The 13,159-nt window shown below is 42.1% G+C and overlaps 1 protein-coding gene across 1 annotated transcript in view; it reads left to right on the forward strand.

Moving 5' to 3' along the window:
* LOC148148865 (sodium- and chloride-dependent neutral and basic amino acid transporter B(0+)-like) overlaps window positions 1–13,159 on the forward strand; it is a 67,407-nt gene that overhangs the window by 3,381 nt on the left and 50,867 nt on the right. Inside the window, exons 3-5 of the mRNA XM_087991798.1 lie at window positions 1,429–1,560; window positions 10,339–10,506; window positions 12,793–12,931. Coding sequence (XP_087847924.1) covers window positions 1,429–1,560; window positions 10,339–10,506; window positions 12,793–12,931 — 439 coding nt within the window. The remainder of the gene's footprint in view (window positions 1–1,428; window positions 1,561–10,338; window positions 10,507–12,792; window positions 12,932–13,159) is intronic.

Raw genomic sequence — 13,159 nt, forward strand, 5'->3', positions numbered from 1 at the left:
CACACCGCATGGACATTGTAAAGGGAGGCTACAACCACACTGCATGGACATTGTAAAGGGAGCCTACAACCACACTGCATGGACATTGTAAAGGGAGGCCACAACCACACTGCATGGACATTGTAAAGGGAGCCTACAACCACACTGCATGGACATTGTAAAGGGAGGCTACAACCACACTGCATGGACATTGTAAAGGGAGTCTACAACCACACTGCATGGACATTGTAAAGGGAGTCTACAACCACACCGCATGGACATTGTAAAGGGAGGCTACAACCACACTGCATGGACATTGTAAAGGGAGGCCACAACCACACTGCATGGACATTGTAAAGGGAGCCTACACCACACTGCATGAACATTGTAAAGGGAACCTACAACCACACTGCATGGACATTGTAAAGGGAGCCTACAACCACACTGCATGGACATTGATAAATTCAGGCAGAGATTTACTTGTACATCCTATCATCTTATCAGTTGTATCTGTTGCTCTTGATGTGGTCTCCTCTGCATCAGACAGACCATGTGCAAACTCGCGGGACAGTTAAGGGAACATCTCTGTTCTGTATGCACCAACCAACCCTACCTTCCCTTGGCCATCTACTTCAACCCCCTCTCTCACTCCCCAAAGGACATATCCATTCTGTGCCTCCTCCACTGCCAACACAAGGCCACCCACAAACTGGAAGGGAAACACTCTATCCTCCGTCTTGGGAGCCTACAACCACATGACATGAACATTGAATTCACCAGTTTCCAAATCTCCCCTCCCCCCATCCCAGATCCAACCCTCCAACTCGAATCCGACCTCTCCATCTTTCTTCCCACCTATCCACTCCACCCCTTCCACTGACCTATCACTACCACCAGCTTTGCCCCCCTATCGCCTACTTTTCCCCTAGCCCCACACCTTTCCTCCAATTTATTTCTCAACTCTCGTCCCCCTCCCAAAAACTGAAGAAGGATCCTGCCTGAAATGCCAACTCTCTTGAACCTCGGATGCTGCCTGACCTGCTGTGCCTTTTCCAGTGCCACGTTGAAGTAAAATTTATAACAACTTCAAAGATATACACATCTTCAAATGTACATATTTGATGAAGCTCATCCACATAAATCTTAAAGAACATACATTTGGTGTATCTCACTCTGCCCTATGACACTGAAATGTCACCTCGATACAACAGAGATATCCTCTCAAACAAACTGTCATCAGGATCAATGAAAGAGGAGAACATTAATTTCTAGTGTCGGGAAAAAGACGTGATTATAAATGACTCTGGATAGATAGACAGATGGAAAATAAAATGGACAGCAAGACAGAGAGAGACATATTTCAGATTGGTTTCAGAAGTTTACTTTGAGTGATTATTCTAATCTTTTCAAATCTAATGCAACCCTGAAATTGTTTCCTCCATTTTCCAGCTGTATTCCTTATTCCCTACACCCTCATGTTGGCACTCGTTGGGATGCCACTGTTTTTCTTGGAAACTTCCTTTGGACAGTTTGCCAGCCTCAGTCCTGTGGCAATCTGGAAAGCTGTGCCCATGTTACAAGGTTAGTGTTTATTCCACGGCAGTCTAAATGGTCTTGGGCACTTCATCAAGAAATACTGGTTCTGTCTTGTGATCTAATGGAGACTTGGTGAATTACTGGCTGTAACCTGATCTTCCTCACACTTCACAAAGGCCAAAGCAGGCAGTGAAGAGACAGGCATCATCAGTGAAATGTCTTCATTTCTTGTTCAATACCCGCCCTGTTGGTGAAATAGTAATATTGGAGCTGGGTTTACTTTCAATTTTATAAATAAAAAAATGAAGTCAATTATCTGACACCAGGTGAAAAGAATGAAATAACTTGAGGTTTCATGAGAATCATACAAAGTCTTCAGGTGTTTTCCTGACAACACTGGAGTTTGGAAGTGCAGTAATCTGGGGAAATCTTGTCAAGGGAAGACTTTACACCCTGCCACACACATTGCTGCGAACGTAGCGCTGTGTTCAACTGAGTCTATTATTTCACCATTCAATGACATCATGGCTGATCTGTCCCTCAATTCTGTGCTTGCTACATACCCCCCTGTTCCCTGTGACTGATGAGAATTAATCAATCTTCAGTTTGAGCAGTAACACCCACAGCTTTATGGACAAATGATTCAAGATTACCAGTGTCTTTAGTGAGAAAAATTCATTCCTCATTCACACAGTGACTGGTCTCTAATTTTAAACAAATGTTTCCTTTATTTTTAATCCCAGAAACCTGATGAAACAGATTTTCCACATTTATGTAACTGAATATCCTAATTATTTAAAGGGTGTCTCTTAAATTAATCTTCGTCTCAATGAATACAACAAATATAATCACTCTTCAAAAAGTAACCGTTTGAACTCTGACACTATTCCTATCAACACCAGCTGTGCACTGAGCTGACCTTTCTGAGTTATGATGCTGAATCTGAATGAACCAGACACCATCAGAGTAAATCTCTGGACAATACAACACCAGCTCCTTCCTGTGTTATAGCTCCATGAACAATTCCAGTCGCCATTTTGGTTACATTTATTATTGTGTGTACATGGACATCAAAATCCCTTTGTTCCATATATCAAAGCTCCTGATCCGTAAGATTCAATTTATCCTTCAATAAAGGGGTCGCGTTCAGATATTTGTAATTATCAAGTAAATGTGGCATTCATCTACCAGTATAAATAACTGGCATCATGTCAGCCTTTATTCCTGCTGTTGGGTGAGATTACCATAATACCCCAGATTAATCTAAACACACGTGATTCCTGAGTTAAGCGCTGTGGGAAAAGGGGAACTGGTGAATGTCCTGTTTCCATAATGTTACATGACAAAGGTTTTTCATAAATAGAATCACCGAAACCCTACAGAGTGGAAACAGGCTGATTTGGCCAATCAAGTCCACACCATTGCTCCATGCAGCATCTTCCCCAGACTCACCACCCTACCTTGCATTTTCAATGGATATCCACCTAACTTGCACATCATTGGACTGTGGAAGATAGATGGAGCACCCAAAGGAAACCCACACAGACATGGACAGAATGTCTGTGTGGAGTTGCACAGTCACCTGAGGCTGGAATCGAACCCAATATCTGGTGCCATAAGGCAGCAGTGCTAGCCACTGGAGTCCCAAGCCACCCCCGCATACGTTCATGAGATGTAGGAGCAGAATTAGGCCATTCCACCAATCGAGTCTGCTCCACCATTCGATCATGGCTGATTTGCTCCTCCACCCCCATTTTCCTGCTCTGTCTCCATAATCCTTCAACCCATTACCAATTAAACATCTGTCTGACTCATCTTTAAATTTGCCCACTGTCCCCGCGTCCATTGCATTTTGGGGTATCAAATTTCACAGATTCACAACCTTTTGGGAGCAGTAGTTTCTCCTCAATTCTGTTTTAAACTTGCTACCCCTTATCCTAAGATTACGATTTCTCGTCCTAGAATGCACTACAAGAGGAAGCATCTCTTCCACATCTATTCTATCCACACCTTTTATCATCTTGAATAGCTCAATTTGACCTCCCCTCATTTTTTAAAATTCCAGAGAGTGTCGGCCTAAACTGTTCAATCTCTCTTCATACGGCAAACCCCTTAATTCTGAAAGCAACCTAGTGAACCTCCACTGACCTGCCTCAATGTCATTACAGCTTTCCTCAAATATGAACACCAAAACTGTGCACAGTACTCCAAGTGTGGTCTCACCAATACCTTGTGTCGTTGCAATAATACTTCCTTACCTTTATATTCTATTCATTTGGCTGTAAAAGCCAAAATTCCATTTGGTTTCTTTATGATCTGCTGTACCTGCATGCTAGTTTTCTGTGACTCATGGATGAGGACACCCAGATCCCTCTGTACCATAGCACCCCAAAATCTCTCCCCATATTGATAATAGGTTGCCTTTCCATTTTCCCAACCAAAATGCATGCCCTCACACTTATCCACATTTTGGCCTTCTCTGCGACCTATCTATGGTCATTTATAAGGTTCTTATATCCTCATTGCAATTGACCGTCTTATGTCATCAAAATTATTCTTATGTCATCCACAAATATGGCTAAAGAGCCTTCTATCCCTGTATCCAAGTTGTTAATGTATATTGTAAATAGCTGGGGGCCAATGACCTTACCCTGTATCCCACTAGTTACTGCTTTCCATCCAGAAAAGAAACCATTTATCCCGACTCTCTGTCTTCTGTCCATCAGCCAGTCACCTACGCAAGCTCATAAATTACATCTAATCCCACATAATCTAACTTTGGGAATTAACATTTTGTGTGGCACCTAATCAAAAGCCTTCAGGAAGTCGAGGTATATTACATCTACAGGATCCCTATAATCCACTTTGTTCATTATATCGTTAAAAAACTCTACCGAATTAGCCAAACATGATTTGCCCTTCATGCTGACACTGATGGATAGTGTTTTGACTTTCCAAATGTCCTGACATTGCTTCCTTGATAATTGGTTCTGACCCTTTCCCAACTTTCACCTTCGAGATTCTCTTCACTTTTATATAGCAGTAGAAACATTTGCTATCCTTTTTGATATTTTGTACTCGTTTTGTTTTGTAATTTACCTTAGCTCTTTTTATTAATGTTTTTCTATTCTTTTGTTTATATTTGAAAGTTTCCCAATCTTCTAGCCTGCCACTAGCCTTTGCTTTGGGCATACCTTAGTTTTTGACTTGATGTTGTCCTTGAATTCCTTGTTTATCCACAGATGTTTTTACCCTCCTTACCATCTCTCTTTCTTACTGGTATATATTTTAGTTGTGAGGAATTGGGTAGCTCTTTAAACAACAGCTACTGTGCATCCAACTTCTTACCATGTAGCTTTCCTGCATAATCTACTCAGACCAAATGTGTCCTCATGCCCATGTAATTTCATGTGTTTAATTCCAGAACACTATTGTGGGACTCTGCTTTCTCACCCTCAAACTGAATTTTGATTTCTACCATATTCTGGTCACTACTCCCTGGAAGATCTTTAACTAAGATGTCATCAATTAATCTCTCTTCATTTCACATGACCAAAACCAGGGTAGTCTGCTCCCTGGTTGGTTCCATAACATTATGTTCTAAGAAACAATCTCAAATACATTCAATGAACTCTGCCTCCAGGCTATCCTTGCCAATTTGATTCTTCCAATCTATGTGCATGTTAAAATCACCCATAATTACTGCTGTACCTTCCTTGTAAGTCTCTAATATTTCCAGGTTTATACTGTGCTGCACTGCAGAACTCCTGTTTGGGGACCTGTAGATTATTGCAACCAATTCCTTCCTCCCTTTGCTATTTCTTATTTCTATCCAGACTGATTCAACATCTTGATCTCCTCTGCTTATGTCATTTCTAATGAGAACACTGATCTCTTCCTTCACCAGCAAAGCTCCACCACCTCCTTTTCCTTTCAGTCTATCTTTCCAAAATGCTGAGTAGCCTTGGATATTCAATTCCCAGACCTGGTCTCCTTGTAATCATCTCTCAGTAATCACGACCAAATTCTACCCTTTTGTTTCTATTTGCACTGTTAACTCATTAATATTGTTTTGAATGCTTCATGCATTCAGAATCAAAGCTTTAGAATTTGATCTCCTGGTAAATTTTCCACTGCTATTTAATAATTCCTTGTTGCTTAAAGCTGTTCACCTGATCTGTCCCTCACCACTATTGTCTGATAACCATCCACCACATCGCTAACCTGCACTCTTACCTCCTCCTTGAATTTAGGTTTTCTAATTTCCCTTACAACTGAACTCTCCCTTCGACTATTTAGTTTGAAGACCTGTCCACAGCCCGACTTACGTGATTCTCAAGGACTCCGGTTCCAGCATGGTTCAGATGAAAATTATCCCGTTGGAACAGGTCCCTTTGTCCCCTCTACTGGTGCTAATGTCCCATGAATTCAAATCTATTTCTCCCACACCAATCTTTAAGCCACACATTTACCTGCTTAATCATGTTGACCCTCTGCCAATTAGCTTGTGGCTTAGGTAGCAACCTAGAGATTCTTTCCTTTTTGGTTCTGCTTTTTAATTTAGCTCCTCGCTCTTCTTCATGCTCGCTTAACAGAATCTCTGCCCTAGTTTTATCGATGTCGTTGGTACCTATTGGATCTTTACCCTCCCTCTCCAACTTCCTTTGTATATCCTGAACCCGAGCAGTGAGTAGGCAATGCAACCTTTGAGACTCTCGATCTTGGTCACAGAGAACAGATGTCTATGCCCCCAACTAAGATGTGTGACTGTCTCCTGAAATTCAGCGTCCAGGTAACTCTCCCCCTCCCTGTCACAACATCCAAAGCTCAGAATTCAGCACATCAACTCTGAGCTAGATTTCCTTGAGTAACCAACATTTACTACAGACTTAGTCACTGAGACCGACAATGGAGTCCAACAGCTCCCACATCATGCAGGAACAACACATCACCTGACCTTCTATCCTCATTTAATTAATTCGTTTTGAATTTGGGTTTTTTTAAAAAATTAACTGCTTATGATCTCAATCTTAACATAAATTATAAACAATAATCTAGCATCTATTCAATTGAACACAGACTCAACGTTAACACAGATTCAAACTTAGCAGATTCCCTATTAGCCAATCAAGTCATAGCCATCCTGTGACATTATTTTTCAGCTCCCCCCTCAGTTGAAACACTCAGAATCAGAAACTCTTACCTTCCCAGGCTGCCCTCTTGTTCATTCCCACTCAGGCCTGCTCCTGAAGTGAAGGCCCCAAATCCTCATGGTAAGTTTTTTTTAACACTTTGCTTCCCAGTCTGCCCTCCGGATCATTCCTGCTCAGCTCCACTCCTGAAGTGAAGGCCGCATATGCCCGTGGTAAGTATTTATATCACTTGCTGTCCGAGGCTGCTCTCTGGCTTGCTCCCTCTCAGTTCTACTCCTGAAGCGTCAGCCGGAAACCCCAGAGATAACTTTTGACATCACTTACTGTCCCAGGCTGCCTCCAACTATTCCTGCTCAGCTCCCCTCCTAAAATGAAGAGCACAACTCCTCCCAATCTGCTTCAAAGTGATGCTGACTTAATGGACACCCGTCCCAGTCAATTTACTATTAATTTATATTCATAATTTAAAGATATTAATGAGAGGAAGGGACTGAATTAGAATACCAAATTTCTGATGACACAAAGATAGTTAGGAAAGTATGAAGAAGATAAGAAAGCTAATAAGTTGAAGTGTGAAAGCAAACATCTGACAAATGGAATCCACAGAACTGTAAAATTGCCCATTTTAGCAGGAAAAATTGATCAGGACAGAGCGGTAGACATGATCTATATGGATTTCAGTAAGGCATTCAACAAGGTTCCTCATGGGAGACTGGTCATCAAGGTTAGATGGAAAACAGGGAGAACTAGCAATTTGGATGCAGAACTGGCTCGAAGGTCGAAGACAGAGTGTGGTAATGGAGGGTAGCTTTTCAAACTAGAGGCCTGTGAGCAATGGAGTGCCACAAGGATCGGTGCTGGGTCCACTACTTTTCATCATTTTTATACATTATTTGTAAGTGAACACAGGAAGTATAGTTACTAAGTTTACAGATGACACCAAAATTGGAGGTGTAGTGGACAGCGAAGAAGGTTACCTCAGATTACAACAGGTCTTGGCCAATGGGCTGAGGAGTGGTAGATGGTGTTTAATTTAGATAAATGGGGGTGCTGCATTTTGGAAAAGCAAGTCAAGGCAGGATTTATACGCTTAATGGTGTGTTCCTGGGGAGTGTTGGTGAACAAAGAGACCTTGGAGTGCAGGTTCATAGCTCCTTGAAAGTAGAGTCTCAGGTAGATAGGATAGTGAAGAAGGTGTTTGGTATGCTTTCCTTCATTGGTCAGAGCATTGAGTAGAGGCGTTGGAAGGCAATGTTGCAACTATACAGGACAATAGTTAGGCCACTTTTGGAATATTGTGTGCAATTCTGGTCTCCTTCCTATTGGAAAGATGTTGTGAAACTTGAAAGGTTTCAGAAAAGATTTACAAGGATTTTGCTAGGGTTAGAGGATTTGAGCTAGAGGGAGAGGCTGAATGGGCTGGGGCTGTTTTCCCTGGAGCGTCAGAGGCTGAGGGGTGACCTTATAGAAGTTTATAAAATCATGAGGGGCATGGATAGGATAAATAGACAAGGTCTTTTCCATGGGGTAGAGGAGGCCAGAACTAGGCGGGTATAGGTTTAGGGTGAAAGGGGAAAGATATAAAAGAGACCTAAGGAGCAACTTTTTCACATAGAGAGTTGCGTGCATGGAATATGCTGCCTGAGGAGGTGATGGAGGTTGATCCAATCACAGCATTTAAAAGGCATCAGGATGGATATATAAACAGGAAGGGTTTAGAGGGATAGGGACCAAGTGCTGTCAAATGGAACTAGATTAGGTGAGGCTATCTGGTCGGCATGGACATGTTGGACTGAAGGATCTGTTTCTGTGCTGCACATCTCTGTGACGCTATACCTCTAATATTGGTGTGAGAAATGCAAAGGGTGTCCTCATGAAAGAATTGCTGAATGTCAGTATGCAGGTAAGTAGGAAAGCTGATTGCATGTTATGACTTATCATGAGGTGAACTGAATTCAAAACTGGGGTGTTTATGCTTTATTTATATGGAGCACTGGTGAGACCATTATCTGGAGTATTGTGCACATTACTGGTTATCTTATTTAAAGAAGGTGATAAATGTGTTGGAAGTGATTCAGAGAAGGTTTGCCAGGGTAATGTATGAAATGAGAGGATGTAGCTTAATACTCTTTAAAAAGAAATTAACATTCTTTAAAGAGAAACAGTCAGGATATATAACCTGCCCCTTTCCATTCATTGCTTTGTAATTAGATTGTCATTCAATACAGTAATAAGGCTTGATTATTTTTGTCATGTAACCACTGTCTCTATGGAAAACAAACAAAGGAAGCTCTGTCTTGTCAAAAAGGTACATTTTAGTTCAATTATTTGAGGCATTTGTGTCACTGAGGTCAGGCACTCACAATTACTCTTTGTACTTGGTTTAAAATCACACAACACTAGGTTATCGTCCAACAAGTTTATTTGGAAGCACTAGCTTTCGGAGCACTGCTCCTTCATCAGGCGGTCATGGAGTAGAAGATCATAAGACACAGAATTTACAGCAAAAGTGTCCTACGATTTTATACTCCACAACCACCTGATGAAGGGGCAGTGCTCTGAAGCTAGTGCTTCCCAATAAACCTGGTAGACTATAATCTGCTGTTGTGTGATTTTTAATTTTGTACACCCCAGTCCAACACTGGCACCTCCAAATCTTTGTACTTATTGCAACAAAATGAATACATTCTGTGAAACTTATAGAATTGCATTTACATCCAGAGAGATCTGGCAGCAGTACAGGACTAAAAGACTTATAGATTGTCTTGCTGAGCTCAGTCAAGAAGTGTAATTGATTGAAGTCTTACGAGAGAGGTGAAATTAAACTGTCCACATTTTACATGTTTCTGAATCGTTGATGTGGAATGAGTTGAAGCAGTGATATTTCTCCCTGTTCTGGTCATCCTGAACAGTCTCACTGGTCTTCCTGTATTTCCAGTTTCAAAATAAACACTATGTCAACATAGTAGCTACAGGAGCAGGTCAGATGCTAGGATTACTGTGGCCTGTAACTCACCTCCTGTATCACCAAGGCCTGCTGACCACCTGCAAGGCACAACTCAGGAGTGTGATGGAATACTCCCCACTTAGCTGGATAGGTGCAGCTCCAACTACACACAAGAAACTTGTCACTATCGAAGACAAAGCAGCCAGCTTGATTAGCATAATATCCACAAACAGCCAATGCCTCCAACACCAAACCTCAGTAGCAGCAGTATGTACTGTCGACAAGATGTACTGCAGAACTTCACCAAAGTTCTTCAGACTTGTAAACACGCAACCACTTCCATCCTGAAGGACAAGGACAGCAAATGCATGGGAACACAACCTTCAGGGTCCCCTCCAAGCCATTCACCATCCTGACTTGAAAATTGATTGCTGTTCCTTCACCATGGCTGGGTCTAAATGCTGGAATTCCCTCCATAATGGCATTGTGGGTCACCCCTCGGCAGGTGGAGTGGAGCAATTCAAGAGGGCAACTCACGACCACCTTCTCAAGGGCAGTAAATGCTGGCCAGCCAGAGACACCCACATCCCACTAATGAATTTCAGAGAAAATCCAATTTCAGCAAAATACAAATGCTTTACTGTCAAGTCAAATCCATGTCAAAAAAGTTATTTCAAATTAAAAGTTGACAAACTAATCTACTCTTCCCTGTTGTATATGAAGGTGTGGGGCTCACCATGATCATTGTTGTTTCCGCTTCCATCGGTCCATCAACCTGCATCCTCGCCTACAGTCTGTACTACCTGTTTGCTTCCTTCCAATCACCCCTGCCGTGGGCAGACTGCTTCAGTTGGTGGGGAGCAGATGAAACATGCAGCAGGACTCCCAAAGGTACAGTACTTACTTTGATTGGGGAGAGTGTGGACACCGACTGTTGTAGAGTCATTGAAATGTTCATCACAGAAACTGACTCTTCGATCCAACTGGACCTGCTCCTCAGCCACGCATTCATCTGCTCTATCCTCCTTTTCCTACTCTTACTAGTACATGGGACCGGGAATAATCCAAGTATTACTACCCTCGAGGACCGACCTTTTAATTTCCTGCTTAATTTCCTATATTCTCTGTCCAGAACCTTGTCCTTTTCTCTTCGTGTATTGCTGGTTCCAATATGTTCAATGACCTCCTGTTGGTCTCTCTTCCCTTTGAGAATATTCTGCACCCTTTCAAACCTGTGTATCAACCAGAACATACTTCCATGTGTGAAGCATCGGTTTCTGGAAAAGAAACAGGAGTTCCTGTGACCATAAGCCTCGAAAGAATCGGCAGCAAAGATAATTCTGTGCCAAAACCTGGGAAGTGACAAGGGAAGCTTCACCAGCCAGTTACCTGTGATTTGCTCATGGTTTGCTTATTTGCTTTTTACAATGATGTCTTCAACTGAACTTGAACTAGTCATCATGTTGTCTGCTGTTCTTTGGCAGTGCCACCCAGTAACTATCAGCTGGAGGTTTCCTTCCCCATATTTCACCAGATGTCAAGAGATTTCAGGTATTCTGAAACCAATTTTGCAAAGTTCCAGGGTCACTGCCTTCACACTGTTGTTAGGGCACAGGGTAAACCCCTCTGCTAATGTAAACCAGCAGCACAGAAAAGATTCACCCCATGCTATAACCTTTTAAATTCGAGAGGCAAAGAGCTATCCCAGAGGTCACTATTTAAAGTAAAAATTAACAACTTTATTATTTAAATCCAACAGAGAATATTAGAACCAACAACTGTTTACAACTCCTTTCTCTTAAACCTATCTTTTATCTCCCACTCGACAATACTAGTCTGATTAACATATCCTGATTAAGATTTACAAAAAAAATCAACTTTCAAACCAGTCAGCTGTCAAATCTTCTTTTTGTATCTTCCTCTGCAGATTTTGCTCTGTCGTCTTTTTGATGTTCTGCTGTACAAACATCTTATAGACAGATACCTTTCAGAGAGCTGGTCTGCTGGCAGACTGTACTTGTTGGTGGCTTGGCAGTTCTCCTCCTAACTTTTCAAAATGTCAGGCTTTATACCACAAAACATCGCATCGTTTCATTGGTTTTAATGTTAGCAAAATACTAAATTCAAATTTGATTGGATTTTAGTATCGTTCTCTAAAATTTGACACATGGTCAAATGGGCGGTCTCTGAATTCTGACTTATTAATTTCTCCTTAATCAATTTTAATGGTTCTCTTACTTCATGCCCAAAACTTAATTCAAATGGACTGAATTTGGTTGATTCTTTTCATGCATCTCTGATCGCAAAAAGTACAAACAGAATTCCCTTATCCTAATCATCTGGATAAACCTGACCATAAGCCATCATCATGGTCTTCAATGTTTGATGCCATCTCTCTATCGCTCCCTGCGATTCAGGATGGTATGCAGTAGATTTGAATTGCTTTATTCCCAAGTTATCCACAATGTCCTTGATTAGTTTGGATGTGAAGTTTGATCCTTGATCTGACTGGATCTCTGTTGGTAGTTCCTCTCTGCCTACTTCCTCATCCCAGTTTGCAGCCTCCCTCTGTAAACCACCCTCCCAACTCCATATCATCATTTGGAGCCTCCTCCATCCTTGCCCCACCCCCTATAACAGGCAGCAGCCCCTGGACTTTCATTGGTTGACAGCAGTCCCTGAGGAGTGGAGTTGTGTTGGGGCTTCCAGTGAGGCCCAGAGCTGCACTGAAACATACCCAGTGACTCACTCATCACACTCAATTACCTTCCTGGCTATTTGTCCAATCAAAGGCTGTTTCTCTCCTGCATTAGCTGCAGATTGGCTTTAGCCCTTATACAGCAAATGTGAGAGAGAAACAGCCTGTGATTAGGAGAGATGCATCTCAGAGATTCTGTCTCTCTCCTGAAGAGAATGATCTTGCTCTGACAGGTCACTGATATGGACAGTGCTGGTTTAACCTGGGCCCACTTGCAGGCACAGAGCCCAGTGATTGGAACTGGCTACAACTCTCCCTCTCCAAGGTTATGCTGTGATCTCTCTGTAACCTCCTCCATGGATTCAACAAGGTAGTGCTGAGTCAGTCAGAGTGAAACAGTGGCTCTGATTCTCATCATTAGAAATCAGAGCATCATTCCCAATGAACTGTAATTCTAAAACACATTCCACATTTTCCAGACCCACTCTGCAACCTCACTCTGGATGATGGATATTTTAAAATCGTTAATACAACATGGCTGCAGGCAAACAATGAAAGTTGTCCACATGGATCAGAAATCTCCATTCCTCACCAGGGTCCAAGTGAGCAATACTGGGAGTAAGTACATTGCTACAGAGAGCTACACCTATACCTGCATAGCTGGGCCAGTAACTCCTCTTGGGAAGGTCAGTTGGTGAATGTCCTGTTTAATGAGACAGTAGCTGTTTGATTTCAGCACAGCTATTATTTATATCATACTCCTGTTACAATACAACAGAGTGGAATCAATGTCCTTGGGGGATCGTTTGCTACTGCTATTGGGGGGGGGGGGGAGGTTTAAACTAA

The sequence above is a fragment of the Chiloscyllium plagiosum genome, unplaced genomic scaffold, assembly GCF_037043375.1.
Source record: "Chiloscyllium plagiosum isolate Xiang-an unplaced genomic scaffold, Cpla_swu_hap1 HiC_scaffold_11, whole genome shotgun sequence".
NCBI lineage: Eukaryota > Metazoa > Chordata > Chondrichthyes > Orectolobiformes > Hemiscylliidae > Chiloscyllium > Chiloscyllium plagiosum.